General features: G+C 34.0%; 1 protein-coding gene across 1 annotated transcript; it reads right to left on the bottom strand.

Moving 5' to 3' along the window:
• Positions 1-6,639: 6,639 nt before the first annotated feature.
• Positions 6,640-11,997, bottom strand: LOC125676148 (uncharacterized). Its single transcript, XM_056164909.1, has 3 exons — positions 8,272-11,997; positions 7,279-7,363; positions 6,640-7,147 (listed from the first exon to the last, which is right to left on the bottom strand). The coding sequence occupies exon 1, from the start codon at positions 11,543-11,545 to the stop codon at positions 10,955-10,957; it is 591 nt and encodes a 196-aa protein (XP_056020884.1). The 5' UTR covers positions 11,546-11,997; the 3' UTR covers positions 6,640-7,147; positions 7,279-7,363; positions 8,272-10,954.
• Positions 11,998-18,748: the final 6,751 nt, after the last annotated feature.

Genomic DNA, 18,748 nt, shown 5'->3' with positions numbered 1-18,748 from the left:
TCTACCCCCTAAATCAAAAGGAGTTGTAATTATATGCAATCAATTAATTAACACTTATATTAAAGTTAATAATCAATTACTAATAAATTCTACTTTGCATTGAAAGAATTTCATTAGGAAAATTGGAAAGCTTTTCAAAATATTTATACATACCGTTGAAAATGTAAGCGGGAATCCAGAGTTAACGTGCGTATTTCACAGGGTCAAAATATAATTTGAACAATGGTTCGAGCGATGGTTGCATTGTTCCCCTGTTAATAATGCTTTAACAAGTTTAGCTTTTGAAGAAAAAACAACTTAGGGAGTGGCATTTCCATAATCAATGTTTTTAAATTGAAGTTCACCTACATGTACATATATGCTGTAAAATCATTATATGAAGATCAAATATTCATTTGGTATCATATTCCAAGCGGGAAAGAGGTATTGATCATCATCAACTTGGAATGGGTATCTAATTAAAATCTTAACTACTAATATTGCTCCCCTTTCATGCTTTGTACGTTCGGCTAATTGTATACCTGTCATTATGATTTGTTAGGTTGGTTCACTCATATGGAGACGTCACCATCGTCGGTAAAGGCTAAAAGGGTTGCAAAACTCAGCGCTTATGGTCTTTAACCAGGGACGAACTTCAACGCGATACACCTACTGTGACACAGGACCTCGGTTTTTGCGGTCTCATCCGAAGGACCGCCCCATTTAGTTGCCTCTTACAAAAAGCAAAGGGTGAATTGTTTATGCTTGAAGTTAAGCAAAAGTAGATTGAAAACTTTGTATATATCTTTCATTGCATGTTACATGCTGTAGACCGCAAGACGTTTTACATTCATGCTTGAAACAAAGACAATGACAATTTGTATCATTGTTATGAGGTTTTTCCTCTGATGACAGCAATACTTTTAAAAATTTCTTATAAACTACATAAAGCATGTTCCATCTCAAGTTAAAATTAGGATGATGCAATCATCCGACCCCTCGATACTCGATAGAAATATGACAAACTTATAGTATATAAATCTTTTAACCACATATACATGTAGCATATCAATCTTTCAACCACATTCGTGTATGAAAGACGAAGATAAGGAACAGTGATCAATCTCATAACTCCTATAAGCAATACAAAATAGAAAGTTGGGAAACACGGACTCCTGGAAATACCTGAGATGGATTCAGGTGCCTAGGAAGAGAAATCATCTCCTGTCGACCGGTCACATCCGCCCTATATATTGATCGGGTAAACGAAGTTGTCCGTAGTCAAAATCAGTGTGCCAAGAACGGCCTAACAATCGGTATGAAACATGTCAAACAAAATTTGACCCAATGATAGGTTGTATTGGCAAACTATATTGTTATATCGACCATAGAATTTACGAAATGCTGACTTCAAATAAGACTGTTGAAACTCCTGCACCATCAACTTGTTTGTCAGTAGCCTGCCTCGATTTAAAAACTGACCATAAGCAGAACAAGCCATTGTTGAGCGATATCAACATCATATGCAAGTGATAATGTAATATTGCTACATAAATATGGGACGTTGACAATGGAGAAACTGAAATCACCCCGTTTGCCTTAAAGTTGAGTTGTTAGCTTGCCGTTGATATCTACTTTCAATAAAATATCTAAGTAAGAAGCAGAAGTGGACGACTTTGTGGTGTATTTTATTTCGAGTTCACAGGGATATATCGAATCGAGATATGAATGAAAATTATTATTGTTAATAGATAACACGTCGTCGATATAACGAACTGAAGGCCACAGTAAGATATTTTTTAAAATAAATTCTGCTTCATAAGAATATAAAAACAAGTGAGCTAACAAAGGAGCACAATTCGTGGCCATGGGAATTCCAACAGACTGTTGGAAGACCTGATCACCAAAGACTACGAAGATATTGTCAATGAAAAACTCCAGCATATTTTTTTAATCTTAACTTCAGAGTACTTGTGCGTGGAATGAGAATGGTGTTTAACAAAGTAATTTTTTGGATGACTGATCGCTAGATATGAATATTTCCGTTCTCCATTTTTGTCGAAGAGGCAACTGTATATGATGACGAAAAGTCTAGTCTTTCATGAGGAACGGTCGTGTAAAGTGTTGAAAAGTCATACGTTTTGATGTTGTTGATTTGAGAAAAGTTTTGCGATTTCAAGTTTACTAAAAGTTCTTTAGAATTTTTTAGTATCCACATTTGATTTACACCACCTCTGGCATATGTAGTCGCACGGTACGTTTGAAGTTTCTCCTTCACAGCTGTTAATATTTTCGTGAGGAGCAAAGATTGGGGCTTGATAGATTATTTAATGGATCGAGCAATGTATTTATGTCTCCCCTCTTTCAGGAGAAGACATATTGTTTTTGTACTTTCTGTCCGTCTGTCTGTCACAGAATCTTGTGGACACTTCTCCTCCTATATGGCTTGTCGGATAGACTTGAAACCTTGTACAGTTCCAGGAGTCCTGGCGACTACGTCAGACTTTAGACATTTACATTACATACATTAGGTAGTGACTAATTCCTTTGCATAGTGTCCTGCATTAGAAACGGCATCTGTAGGATATGTCTAAATAATGGAGGTCAATTTATAACACTGCATCTACAGCTGCTGGCATCCCAACATGTATATCTATATGAATGAAATATTTTGAATGGGAAGTAAAACAACAAATAAAACAAAACATAACCTGTGTCTTTTAAAATGCCTTAAAAGAGGTTCGCACCTGACATTTGGAGTAATGTCAATATTTTGGGAAGTGTATTTTTGATTTCTACAGTGAAAGAGAATTAGGAAATTAAAAAGAACTGGAGTCGAAACGTTTGTTATTGAGCTATAGTGTTCTAAACATGACCTTTTTGCACTTAAAATTTATTCAATTAAACTTGATTTTTCGGTTAGTTTCAACACAACATAAGCAACACAAATCAATCATTACATAAAATAGATACATAATCATGTTCTCTAGCACTACGGATGAAAAAAAGAAATTAATACTAGTAAAGGAAATAAATAATGATCTTTTTGCACTTGATATACGAAAACCTTCATGATATAAAAATTGAGAGTTTAAAAGGACATATTAGGAGTAATGTCAATTTCTAAAATTTTACATAATTTTCAAAGTCTGGTCTTCCAATTTAAAATGCAACTTTAAAAAGTGGGGGTTGGAGATCAAATTTTTTAATTATTGGCGAAAATACTGAATTTTTATACAAAATTTCGAGTAAATTAATTAAAACTTTTTTAAGAATCGGTGTTCTGTTTGGAAAAATATATCAACCAAGTTATTAAATTACAACATTTGAACTAGTTCCAAGTCTCAACTACCTGTATCATAAATTATAAAACTGAAATACACGTATAGGGGTATAAAAATAGAGGATACATTGAATGAAACAGAAACTGTAATATCATGCAGAATTAGAACTTTTGATTAATGAATCCTTCCGCCACAAAATATAGTCCATGTCAAACCCTTTCAAAATTTGAATTGACACAAAAATTTTCAACTGGATAGGGTTCAGCAACAGATGTGTAATATATTTGTACCAATGGAATCAGTATTGAACCCGTGAATACATAGTTTTTGCATCCTGCGCAGTTGTACTCAAAGCTCAGGAGCTAACTTCCTTAACTCATTCTCTACCGGCACATTTTAGAGGTTTTTAAAGACTAAATGACAATATTTTTTTATCGAATAAAATCTGCATGTATCACGATTTGGGATAGGCATATGACATATAATTTTGTTAGGAGTTAGACAGGGAATAATTTCTTATAAAGTTTGTCAAGGTATCCCATGACCTCAAAGAGATCTACGGGGTCAAAGGTCATTTATGTGCACATTTTTGCATTTTTTCTCTCTGAAATATACATATTACGACCCCTCTCACTAGATTAGAGTCAAAAATAGGAAATTCTAAATATATGAGCTGATGTGCCTTTGAAAATACTACAAACGCATCACAATCAAATTAATCAATTTTATTGACAAACAAATATTTTGGTAGCTAAGTAACAACACTCGTAGTACAATTTTGACCATAATTTGCCTTTCTATATACATTTGACACAATTTAAACACAATTACATTGAATGATGATTAGTAAATGTCACATTATTTTAAAAATATAATCTTTAAATAAATCTTAATCATTTTAAAAGGTTTTTAAGGTAGGTAAATACTATTAGAAATTTCTGTCAATCAATTTTTTTTCCATTTAAATAACTTTAACAACTCATAAACTAACTAAAACACCCATATTAGACATACCTTTGCGGGTTTATTTTTATACTACGTGCTACAGAGCACATATACCCCCAAATGCAAAAGCCAAATTTTAACACAAGAATGCATGATCTCATGTTTTATTAAAAATATGCACCAAAGCACATCATATTAAGCTATAATATATAAAAACCAATAGCTATTCATTTACTGAGAGAATTTTTAAAGATATTCAATTGAAAACATACACAATTGCTGTTTAATCTGCTCACATCCTTCAGAAAAAAATCACAGAATATCGCAATTTTGAAAAATTCTCAAAATCTAAATTGTTTACATGCCAGTTTTTCTTTAAAAATATGTAGCATTATATCTAAGGTTAACAAAAAAACATATTTTACCATAGTTGACCAGAGATATTTCGCAAAATGGTCTCTTAAGTACGTAAACCCCCATTTTTAAATTTAAGTTTTACAATTATTCTTTGCACACTTTGAAAATAGTAAATTGTAACAGCAAATACAGTCTTAAAATCAAGATTAACAGAATATGACAATATATATATATATATATATATATATATATATATATATATATGTAAAACATACTGAAATTTGTGTCCTACCAGACAATTAGAACACAAGAATGGGGGGGGGGGGCTCCCCCCTTCCTTTTTCTCACAATTTTTTTGGTGTGTGTGTTATTCTTTTTTTGTTTGGCTATCAATCATATCATACATAAAAATACCTACATGTTATCTCATACTTATAGAAAAAATGAATATAGTGTAACATATGTGTAGATTCTAGCAACTACAGCTCATATACAAATAATTTTGTTTCTTGAAAGTACTTGTGAAGAAGAGTTCAAATATTCAACAGCTTTGCTGATGATTTTCTGAGGATTTATAATTCTGGGTTTCTTTGAACCAAACACAAACTCACTAAAAACAGTTTGAATTCCACTGTCAGGGTCACGCCTATGTATGATTTTTAACTTGTTCAGGCTTAGATTGCAAGCTATGAGCCTTTTAGAGATCAATGTAGATATTACATTGCTTTGTACCATTGGAACTAGTGTGGACTTGATACTATAATAATTCATGGTAAATATATCTAAGATTCACATTTGAATGCTAAATTTGACTCGTACAGTTTTCGTAAACTACAAACATCGGACAAAGAAGTTATAACTGGAACTTTCTAGTCGGTGTTTAAAATTTAAAACCGGATACGTAAAGGCACGGACTTTCCTTAAGGTAGAGATTGATAGGTTGATGCTAAAAAAATTAACCATTGAATTTTTTAAATTTCGATATATGTTTATGATGAAGCTTTGATATAAAACATATTAAAAAATCAATGTTGGTAATCGACCTTGTTTTTGAGAAATATGGCAATTTTAATAGCACCTTCTTTAGTCTTTGCAAAGCGTAAAAAGTGAAGAAAAATAAGTAGAGGGCAATATACAAATAGAGCTATAACATTTTTATTGTAAAAAGGATCATAACTTGTCATATATGGTTTCAAACAACCTTTCACATAATTGTATATTACACATCAATTTCAAGTTCAGCAATCATTGTTAACATGCAACAACATTACTTCAACACAGCTACATTGGCCTATCACCTTAAAATAGTGCACAATATTTGCACACAGGGTCATACTTTTGCTTTAGGTGCAAAAAAATTACCCATCAAATTTCTTATTTTATTTCATTAAGTGGTTAGTCTATTAGTAAGTTAAATATAACAAAAAAATTATACACCATAATGGGGTTCAATATGGAACTAGCAAAAAATTCCTAACCCCACCCCCTTTTTACAAACTACACATTTTCGTAAGAAAAGGGATTATTAAAAGATGTTGTAAACAATCCATCAAAAAAAGCTTGCTGAAATTCGAAGATTCTTTGTAATACCTTTTTTAAATTAATAAATATAATACAGAAAGTATGTATTTCAAATTTTAGCTTATACTCTGTTGTAGTTCTCGTTGTTGACCTTTGTGCACTTACACTCAGAATATAAATTTATCATACGTCATCACATTTGATGATTAATATTAGAGTTTTCCCACATAAAAATCCCCACAAAAAATAGAAATACAATTTATATTTGTTAAAACAAATGTCTCCATTACATCCCAACCCCTTTAATATACTGCATGGTATGGAGGAGAAAGAATGAGCAGGAACATAGACATCATGAATTGCACTCGGCGCATTGAGAAGAAGGATTTAGCCAGCAGAGATAAACTACTGACTTTTTAGTAACTTAAAATGTTTAAGCATTCGATCCCAAATTACCTCTGAGAATTGAACATGACAATAAGAAGGTTTCTATAAGCTATTTCAGGGGCGGATTGGGAACTGTAATCGGGGGGGGGGGGGGGGGGGGAACGGACTGTATGAGGCAGGGGTCTAAAAGTAATTCAATAAATCAAAACGTTTTGTCAGACATTTATTTCTCCGAGATTGGAGGAAATTATTGCTTCTTTTATCGTATACATTTTTCTAAACAACATACCACGATTTACCTTAATCTTGAAAATTTTAGGGGGGCTCGCGCCGGTTGCCTCCCCCCTAATTTCTCCCAGTTCACGGTATATATGCACTGAATGTGTTGGGGGGGGGGGGTAGTAGAAAATGAGAAATTCAAACACATTGATTAAAAGATATAAAATTGGTATTTTATTTTGATTTAGAAATGTTTACTGATTTTGATATATCAAAAACTTAGAATAATCAACAATGACACTTCATCTACATTTATGCAATATTATTGTCTTTCTCACAAATACATTATTGATTCTATCCAAGTTCCACATTGTGCAGAAGTTCTTGAATTTTCTCTGTAACCTGTAAAGTTGTGGGGTCCAGGGGATATGACATCATCAATGTAAATGAAGTACCTGTTAAAATATATTTTTTATATTCAAATATTGAAAAAAAAGAGATGAATATGATTATTTAATATACTAAGAATTGTCTTTACAAATGTCTGGTGTTAAAATAAAAAATTCTATCTTAGAAAATACTGTACCTTTCTTGCTGATTTTCAAGGCAAATTGCTGTTGAAGTTGTTGACTCGAAGCCCATTTCAACTTGCACTGGTCCTTAGGATGACACTTAGGGAAAAAATCATCATAATTAATATTTGCACAGTCAGTATTAATCATTAATTATACTGTGTCAGACAATGTCAATTTTAAAATTGTGTGTCTCAATGCATCTTCAGTGAACTTTAAAATACTGATATATTGAAAATTACATTTATTATGTTAATTTTTAAAATCTTGTCTGAAATCAGTATTACATATGTAACACTATGTTAAATGTGTGCAGTGCAGCAATGTGAACTCTTGCAGTAGTAGTACATCTGAATGATTGTTATTTACTTTATATTCGTATAGCTAACTTCTATTTAAACTGTACATACCCCATACACCCCCCCCCTTAATGAGGTGAATAAACATCATGATTATCATATTGCAATATGAGATGACAGATATGTTTTCATATGATAAACTACCAGTTCATTCTAATAATATCAAAACAAGTCAACTCTAGATTTATCAGACATGTTTCCTTTACCAAGTGTGGGTCAAGAGAAGGACATACATATCTTATGTTCATACAATACATACATTTGCCTATGAGGGGGCTTGTGATTTTACAAAATATTAATATTTTAAATTGTAGACTTGCATGCTTGTGTGAAACATGAAACCCCAGATTTGATATATCTCTTAGGTCAATGAAATTTCAAGATATTATAAGTACTATCATGTATACCCCCCCCCCCAAACTTGGGAGAGCCCTATTTTTTTAAAATGTGGCATATACATGATATTCATTTACAATTACATGAGCATGTAGGAGTTATATTTTGGGCACATATGGAATACATAAATGCAAAGAAAATGAAACATCTCCAAGTTGTGTGTTTATAGATGTTATTATAAAATCACGTTGTGAAATAGCAGAGGAAAAGTGGGTTGAATACAAATTTAATTTGCCATATTTTTTCACTTACCAAACGAAATTATAATCTCGTTGTCCACGTTGAATGCATCCATCGAATCCCTCTTCTCAGAAGAAACTTTGTTTAAACTCTCAATGACTACATAAACAGTATTGAAACTCGCAGCACTCGGAGTCGGACATCACGATCACGCTACATCAACAACTTTGTAAAATTGTTTACGTAGCGCAGCTATGCATGGTCGTGAGGTAAAAAGTGCCATTCTGCACGGACGAAACATTTGGTCCACTATTATTACATTGACGTATTCCTAATCTAAACTATGGCCAACTGTCTCTATCTTTCGTCGAGACGACCCCCTCAATCATCGAGTCAGTCACAGCAACAACTTGTACTTTCGGAACCCCTTTATGTTTTTCAACTACTCTATGACGGTGTACGGAATTCCGGAAAACAAATTCACGTGCAAATACACGATTTTTACTGATCACGTGGTTGCTATCCGTCTCTACCTTAAGAAAAAATATGATGAAGAGAATTAAGGTCAAAGGTCATAAAATGGAAACTTTGTACTTTATATACATTGTACATATCCATCATTTTCTAATAATATGACGTCTTGCCATTATGTTCCACTAAATAGAATAAATATTGCAACATTAAAACAAAGATCTTTATTGTTAATCTAAAATAATTTAATTTTTTGCATTCAAATATATTTGGTTGCTAAGCAACAGCAGTTACAGCACCTTATCAAATGTTATCAAAAAGTACTACCCGTTTTTCCTCTGCAAGTTCAACGTATACGAATGTTCAAGTACTTACTTTCAATCACTAGATTTAAATGTACTTGCATCATATTTAACAAAAATGTTCTTATATTCAACCTCTTAAAACTTATTTCTAGACATCATTCCTGATACACTGTACTGGGTTGTTCCGATAGGGACATGCATTGACCAATATCTGTCTATCGACTGGAACTTCACAGCAAATATGTATAAGATAATGCACAAAAATCTGGAAAAAAAGAATTTCTTAATACTTAGCCCTAAATACTAATGTATTGTCAGAGCTTTTGAATGCTCAATTGGCTCTGTAAATGTTTTCTATAGTCAAGGCCCTCTGAAAATTACTAGTATACATTAATTACTTATGAAATTTTATCAGAGGTAATTGTAGTACACATCTAATAAATGTGTTAGACGCACAGCAAGATTAATTTTGGTAGAGATAATCTTTATGTTTCCTCATGCTGCACAAACTCACCGCAGCTCCGTTTTTGCTGAGTTTAGATCAATAACATCAACACCACTGTAGAGTCTGTTTGGCCGCTCACATTTGGTGGCCTTTGTATTTTTGATGTGCCATCTTTTCGCTGTAGACCTAATCAATTTTATAATTTTTGAATATATTGTTCTTCCGTAAATTTAGGGGATCAGCAGATTGATATGTCATTATGTATTGTGTGAATAGTTTTTGGTCTGATCCCCTTATTATATTATGTATATATTTTTCCTTATTTGCGTCATTTGAATAAATGACATATTTCATCTCTACAGTGGTGTTGATGTTATTGATCTAAACTCAGCAAAAACGGAGCTGCGGTGAGTTTGTGCAGCATGAGGAAACATAAAACAACAATTATGTAAATAATTGCATTTATGTGTTGAATGCTGTTTTTTTTGCATGTAAATGTTAGTAAGTTAATATACTTTTTGTATTGTTTGTAACTCTGTGGCTTTGATTTTTCTTTATATGTAATGTTACTGGTCTTCTCCCAGGCCTTGCAGGTGTCAGGTGCCATATTATGTAATTTTCCCAGTTCTGCAGTTGCGGCAGACTTGTTACGCAATTCCGAAATTTTTCATGGCCAAATCTTACCCCTTTGTGTGATAACAGCCAATCAAAATTTATTATCGTTGTCACGTGTTCTGATGCCGTCGGTAACTGACCAGTCAGCCTTGGGTCATTCTCGCTTCATCGAAGCTATTGATAGCATCAAAAAATTTGGCACACCCACCACCACCCCATCTTTTCCTACCTTACTTGCATTGATATGTTTTAAGATATGTTATGGCCTTTGTATTTTTGATGTGCCATCTTTTCGCTGTAGACCTAATCAATTTTATAATTTTTGCATATATTGTTCTTCCGTAAATTTAGGGGATCAGCAGATTGATATGTCATTATGTATTGTGTGAATAGTTTTTGGTCTGATCCCCTTATTATATTGTGTATATATTTTTCCTTATTTGCGTCATTTGAATAAATGACATATTTCATATTTTTGATGTGCCATCTTTTCGCTGTAGACCTAATCAATTTTATAATTTTTGCATATATTGTTCTTCCGTAAATTTAGGGGATCAGCAGATTGATATGTCATTATGTATTGTGTGAATAGTTTTTGGTCTGATCCCCTTATTATATTATGTATATATTTTTCCTTATTTGCGTCATTTGAATAAATGACATATAACATAGGGCCATAACAACATACTTTGACTAATAGATATTCTATTATCTGTTTTGCTTATGTGTAGAATCAAGTGTTTGTTTCCTTCATAGCTACTCTGAAAAAATATATCTATACATCTCTATAAATTGCTTCAATGAGTACAGTATGAATTTCAATATAATAGTGTATATTTGCACTACCAAAGTGAAATTGAAATTGTCTAGATGTCCAAAATTTCGAACATATGCAAGGCAAACATATCATGGTTATAGATTATACTGGCCTTATAAGTTTTGAAAGCAGTATCACCGCATTCCTGATACTGCGGCGATATTTTCTCATGGGCTGGTCCTCGTCGGGGGTACAGAGCAAATGGACACCATCTGGGCCGAGATAATGCAGGTCATTCCAAAACCCTCTATGACTCCAGTAATGGATACTACACAGGGGGTCACTTAGCTGTTTCAAATGTTGATTCGTCTCTATCACCGTGATATTAAAGTATCTACATGACGCAAATTGCATGCGGCGAATCAACTGGCCAATGATGACTAATCTGACCCCGACTCCATCACAAAGATATTGCGCGATTGAAATTATATCCTCAGCTAATTTCTTACTGTTCGTAGTTGCAGCAATATCATTCTCGCCGATTTGCAAGAACACAATATCAGGGACAATGTCAAAACATAGAAGTTCGGAGCGCGAATCACATCTCCTCGATTTCAGTCCTCCTTTGCCTCTGAAAGTGATATTAAATGCACATGGGTCCAAATCCAAATTTCCAGTCCCTGTTCGCGCACAATACTCCTTGAGTCTTCGGATATAAGAATGTCCTACCACACACACGTCTATTGCGTTCATTGTTGTACCCCGACCGGAACCAGCTCAAAATGATAGTCGATCGCAATCACTGAAAACCACAATAATGCGTTGCAAAGCACTTACAATGATTATGACGCCGATTTCCCAGAAATCGTTTAAGATCAATTTGTTTTATTCAATTACTGTGCCAAATTTTTTGATGCTATCAATAGCTTCGATGAAGCGAGAATGACCCAAGGCTGACTGGTCAGTTACCGACGGCATCAGAACACGTGACAACGATAATAAATTTTGATTGGCTGGTATCACACAAAGGGGTAAGATTTGGCCATGGAAAATTTCGGAATTGCGTAACAAGTCTGCCGCAACTGCAGAACTGGGAAAATTACATAATATGGCACCTGACACCTGCAAGGCCTGGGAGAAGACCAGTAACATTACATATAAAGAAAAATCAAAGCCACAGAGTTACAAACAATACAAAAAGTATATTAACTTACTAACATTTACATGCAAAAAAAAAACAGCATTCAACACATAAATGCAATTATTTACATAATTGTTGTTTTTTATTATGCATTTTATTATTCGTTTTTAACTGATAATCACTGTCACAATATCGGTACTTTAAAACTAGTAATACCTGTACAATTCCTCTTCTGTGAGAGAATGCGAACTTCCTTGGGAAGCATAATGACAATCCTTCCCCCTAGATATGACCATCTCAGCACAATGGTTGGTGGCAATACAGATGGAGAAACCCAAATCTTCTGTCAAAAACAGCTTCCTAAAATCTGCAGTTCTCTGAATAATCGGGTCCCATATCTGAAAGGAATTTGCAAATAAAATCAGTTTTGGCCACTATACCTTTTTTGTCAGCATTTAGAAAACTTGTCATACCTTATAATTAAAAACAGAATAATGATTTTTCATTTTTTGTCTCTTTTTGTATGTATGTGATACCTAATAATGCAGTAAAAAAAAGCCAGTAAAACACGCATTTCATTGTGTCATGATGCCATGATTCCATTTGTGAATATTATCTGGATTTATTTAATATTATTTATTGTTAACCAAATGTATAGATTTAACCCTATATTCAACTTCAAAGAGTCATACCAACTGAATGTCAGGCATCATTTCTGATTTCCCCCATATAGATAATTTCACAAATAAATATGGTACTGACCAGTTCAAACAGGGGAAAATCAGTAGATACATACAATGTAATTACATAGGATTTCAACACATCTGTCCTGATTTTCCCCATACATGATTATCACAAATAACAAAACAAAACAAAAAGATGGCGAACAAAAAGGGCTACAATAAGATGACGAATAATTAAGCTACATTTTTATATATATAGGTGGGATTTAAGATGGGGAGGTGGTGGGTTACTGGATTTCTCAAATTTCAACACGCTTTTTACAAGACTTTCCAACAGAAGTAGACACGTGATCTATACACAAGTTTTCATTGGTTCAGATACAAACTGTGCTAATGTTGAATAGGGGTTCCCGACGGGGTTTAATGTTCAGAGGTACAATACGGATTACCCGGTACTAACTAATATAAATAATATATAGATATTTTATGTCTCATACTATTTCCTTTTCAAGAGGACAGCTCACCGAAGCTTGTTTTTGCTTTAAAAATCAACACTGTAAAACTGTATGAGAATGAAATATGTCATTTATTTTAGACAACAAATGACGAAGATAAAGGTTCATACAAAGAAGGGGGGAAATCAGCGATCCACGAACACTGTCATAATCTTGCAAAATATATCAACCCATCATTTCTGATTTCCCCCATATAGATAATTTCACAAATAAATATGGTACTGACCAGTTCAAACAGGGGAAAATCAGTAGATACATACAATGTAATTACATAGGATTTCAACACATCTGTCCTGATTTTCCCCATACATGATTATCACAAATAACAAACAATGACTAGTTAAAATACAGACCTTGGAAACTTGTTCCAAAGTGTACAACAAGCAAAAAGATGGCGAACAAAAAGGGCCAAAGATATGTCAGGTTGTCACTCTGAATGAAATGCCACAGTTCTTGGATCAGGTGTCCCTGTGTCCTTCACATCAGCATCCTTCCATCGTCTGGATTTGTCAGCAGACTGTCACTAGCGGACTATACCTGGGAACTTCCCACTAAATATTGGGATGTCAATACCCTTTTTAAAGATGAAAAGAAATTACAATTAAGAATTGTTGGTTTATGTTTTAAAGCAAAATATAAGTTTCATGGTAGCAAGGGACAGTTTCGCACTTAAGTACAGCTCAAATTTATTTAAAGATAGAGATGTCCTGTATTTGAAGTGACATTTGGTAGGGGATTGCGTACGTACATGTGTTAGAAATGAATGGAATATATTATTATACACTGCAAGTATAGCAGAGTGCGTAATGAAAAAAAAAGAAGATATGCATGATGTAGGTGTCAGCATTATGCCAAGCATATACATGGGGGGGGGGGGGGGGGTACTGAAGAAATTCAGGTTAAAACCTACAGGGTCCAGCGAAAATACTGCAACTGTGAGGGAAAATATGTGACCCCAGATATAAAAGTAGAATTGAATTGGTTCTTCATGGTACACAGTGTCTAAATTCCCTTGCATGGTACTCTGATGGGGTGTGGATTTAGTCGAAATTAGAGAAAATCTAGGCAAGATCATAGCTCATAGCATACCAGTACCAGCACGTATGGATCACATGTAATTTATGGTCATAAGCTACTTAGTGTATATAAAATACATGCATTTGGATAAAAGAGAAATCTATATGATTTTTCATTAGCCTGTCATAATCAGACTTAGATGTTACGCACCCACCCCCCCCCCCCCATTTCGGCCCAAACACACATTTCGTTTATATTTCTGTTACAATATGAAGAAAATAATTCAAATTATGATAATAAATTCTATCATTACAATGACGTAATATGTTTTCCTAACAGATTGTGTTTTCTTTTCATAGAAAGATTACTTTTAATAAACATGGAAAAATCCTGGAAAATAGTTCTCTCACCAGCGGCCATGAATGCCCAGTTTGATTAAAACCACACCATCCCCCTTCTCATTGTACACTAAATCCACCCACTTCTTACACTCGCATGTCAGGTAAGGAGAGAATTCTGGAAAGGGGGGGGTGTGTTAATCAGACGGATTAATGCCGGACCAAGACAGATTAAATGATGTCAGCTCTTAATAAACAATTGGGTGTTATTCACTTGGTTTAGATATCATAAAATATAAATATTTTCTTTCATGAAACGACAAATTATGGCATCAAATCGCGTTAATCGTGAATTTTTCATAGATAACAAAACTGCATTTTTTTTCTAGTCGGCCTATGTGGCTACATCAACTTACATGTACGTGTTTATACTGAATGCATGATCGTTTGGGTCATCCTGCTACAGGAATTCCACGGCATCTTCTTCTGACATCAGGTCGTTTTAAAGATGTAAAATACAAGACTTCGCTGTGACAGTGAAGCTGTGTTGTTTTCGTTGAAACAGAAACACGTGTGTTCCCCGTGTACACTTTCAGAAAACCCCGCGGGCCCCACGATCCCGATCACGGAAAAATAAAACTATAGGCCTATAGGCTATATGCGAACTTCTTTTTAGTTTTATTTGTTTGGCAGGGGGGAAATTATTACTATTCCGAACAAATATAACGTTTATATCTGAAATTGAAGTATTTTATTTATCTTTTTTTTTTAAATTTACTCTGCCGATGTAACATTCTCAATAGGTGTTTTAACAGGGACCTATATACTAACCGGTATATAGGCCCCTGGTTTTATGAAGTTACATAGGTAGGTTGTGTAACTGTTATCTACCAATATTCGTTTTATGCTTTTTTAAAAAAGCAGAGAATACCTGGCTGATTATTTCATACATATGTGTATATTGTTTTAGTGTATCAAAAGGTATTGAATTTACTAAAAGAGGACAATACAATTTTTATAGTTTTCACCACTTTATTGTGCGACGCGCGTCGATCGTTTTTAGCGACGACGTTTTGTCGCTAATTTTAAAGAAAACCGCGCAGCATGTCCCAATTTCATTTTATCGTAATATAAAAACTACCGAGAATTATAACACGAATAAGGGCCTATCAAAATGGAAATTTCCTCTACTTTTACAGGCTGTATTTACTTTTCCCTATTTCCATATATAAATATAGGTAAAACGCGGATATGTTTAAACATTGAGAAATAAAATCGTAAGAAAACGTACATGTGCAAAAAATTGCTATTTTCTTATAACTTTGCCAGGCATTAAAAATAATTTTTATATCTTCTGAAAGCAGGGAATATATGCTTTTCAAAAATATAAAAAATATTGAATTCATAAGGAAAATAAAAAAAAAATCATCGAGGGGGAAAATAACCTTTCGAAAAAGCGTTGCGTCATATTTAGACGAAGCCATCCTTCACTTTAAATGCTTTTTTTAATTTAATGGCTTTACTTACTTTATTGATTTTTACATAGTCAAAAAATAGAGGAAATTGTCAAAAATATAATATATAGATCATATATCTTATGACCATAGTTTCAAAGATTTAGAGGCACTCCTTTTGCGTTGCCCTGTTTTTACGCGCCACCGGTTAAATTGACCGGTACGGTAGAGAAGGGGTTAAGAAAAATCGTTCTGATTTCTAGAAATTTATTCAATGTTTCGAATTGGTACATGTATGATAATAATTTGCATCAATCAGAAGGTATTATACAATATGTAACATTGTAGAGTCGACTCGATTGAAAATCAATTATATTTACATTTCCACTATTTTGACTTTGATGTATTTACCAACTGTAATGTTCCTCGTGAATGCCATGCAGATATGAACAATGTGACCTTGATAAATATTGTACCTCTTTTTACGGCTGGGAACTCTGACAGAAATTTAACCCAACCGCGACAACCGCTACAGCTGCTTTATTCACGCGACAGCGCTAATGTCTTGGCTCCGCCTGCTACGTTCTGATTGGACGAAAGTTAAAACAAGCCGTTGAAAATTTGCAGCTCATGACGCCAACTCCATACTTTAGGGTATTTCACAATAAATAGGGAAAAATGAATTTCGGTATTAAAAATGCCTGAGGGCGTGAACTGCAACGCTTCTCAGTCTCTAATTGCACAGTTCCGAAGCTTCGCTGTTCATGCCTTCATGTATTTTCAAAAATGAAAATTTCTTAAATATTTTTGTGTTCATAAATAAAAACATTTTCATGTACAACACACATGTATTACTTACATGTTAAGAAAGGTTTTAATAAAGCCAGATCTTAGATAGTTTTGTGAAACCCGGACCCATTTTACATTTACTCAGGCTGAACCTGATCTTGGTGAGATCTAAGTTTCTTCCGCCTCAACGACAATTAGAAATTCTCATTCTGTCAATTACCGGCTTTTTAAAGTCTTAAATAATGTCAGTAAGTGTTTCCAAAAGGACTAACGAATAAAAGCAAAGCAAAATATCATATTATCCAATTTCACTCCCACACTGCCAATACTTTGCATTACCACAATCAGGTAATATTGTTTACTCAAACTTTTCTAAAACGATGGTAGGCCAGCAATATTTCAGGATAAACATACGCAAGCTCATTTGGGAAATGCTTCTACTTATGCTAATAGATATCAAGGAAAAATCAGAATTATTCAATTTCATGAGGTGCATTTGTAACTCTGATCGTCTGAACGGTTGATATACATACAGATTGCACAAAATTTCCTAATCAGAGATAACTAAAATTGAATAAGTTCATTTTATTTGGAGAAGGAACATGTGTAGGGATACTGCAAAGGCTTCTTCCTCTTCTTTTTTGTAGGTCACCTGAGTCACTAGGTGTCTATTGCTATAGTCTGCGTCTGTCCTCCTGCGTTGTCTGTCATACTTTAACAATGCAACATTTTAAAGTTCTTGATAACTACCATTCCAATTCTTTTCAAATTTGGTATGAAGCATCTTTGGGACGCAAATTGTAAATTTCAAGACACCTGCTTCCCCGGTGTATTAGGAGCGGGGCATAAACTGCTTAACCATTCTTAAAAAATCTCTACAACTGCACATCTGTAAGAAAAACTAAATGCATAGTAATGTAGAGCAAGGAAGCCTTTTTAAAAACTGTTAAAATTTCATGATCCCGAAAATTATCATACATAGTGATTATTATCTCTATCATTTGAAAGAATTCTTGGCGATACCGTATAAAAACTAAATGCATATTTAGGATAAACAGAGGAATATACCAAAATTGTGAATTTCGCAACCTCAGGGTTCTGACTTTAGAGCAGGTCCAAAATAGTTATATAATGTTAATTTATTATACTTTCATGTAAAATACTCGAATCTGATTGGTCGAGAAGCATTTGAAAAAACATATTGTTACCCTCTGAGAACAGTAAATTGGGAAACGGGTTGAGAATATTGAAGAAATTAGAGCTTATATAAAAGTTTGCACAAAACTGGTTCAATCGGTAATATAAATTTTAACTGAATTGGGGGAAGTTTATGGGTCTGATAAGGTACAATTGTACATATATCTTATGAGACAGTTCGTTGGTGGAGAAAGAAATTTCGGACCGTCAAAGATGCAGCAAAATCTGGACGACCTGTGAGGCTGTAACAGACCAGGCATATGTTTCAAAAGTCAGGGAAATAATTGAAAGTGATGGCAGATACACGATTCGTGATATTGCCAAAGCTGTTGGCATATCACTATCGCAGGTGCATTTCATTTAGAAGCGTATTTTGAAAGTAGGAAAGATTTCTGGCAGATGGATACCACATACATGTATATTGGCAGATGACCAAAAACGGGTACGAGTACAAAGCAATTGCTCAAAATGTTTCCCAAATTCAATCAGAGACAATTTGCAAACAGTGTTACTGGTGACGAAACATGGGTTCACTATTTCGAAGCAGTATGAAAAATTGGAAACAAAATATGGCTAACTAAACACGACAAAAGGCATGTAGTTGCCAAAAGAACCATAAGCACATAGGACATTCTTTATTGCATATTCTTCTCATGAAAGGTGAAGATAACGAACAGCGATCAATCTCATAACTCCTATAAGCAATACAAAATAGATAGTGGGGCAAACACGGACCCCTGGACACACCAGATGTGATGGTATAGCCGTACAAATTCCAGTGTTGAAGGGCAAAGGTATTACAGGTCGGTGTTACCGAGATGC

The sequence above is a fragment of the Ostrea edulis genome, chromosome 5 (genome assembly GCF_947568905.1).
Source record: "Ostrea edulis chromosome 5, xbOstEdul1.1, whole genome shotgun sequence".
Taxonomy (NCBI): Eukaryota; Metazoa; Mollusca; class Bivalvia; order Ostreida; family Ostreidae; genus Ostrea; species Ostrea edulis.
Note: the sequence above shows the minus strand (reverse complement) of the source record. Positions and strands in the feature narration are given on the sequence as shown.

Coding starts and splice junctions, on each gene's coding strand:
- LOC125676148 (XM_056164909.1), bottom strand. CDS start 11,545: ATGAACGCAATAGACGTGTGTGTGGTAGGACATTCTTATATCCGAAGA.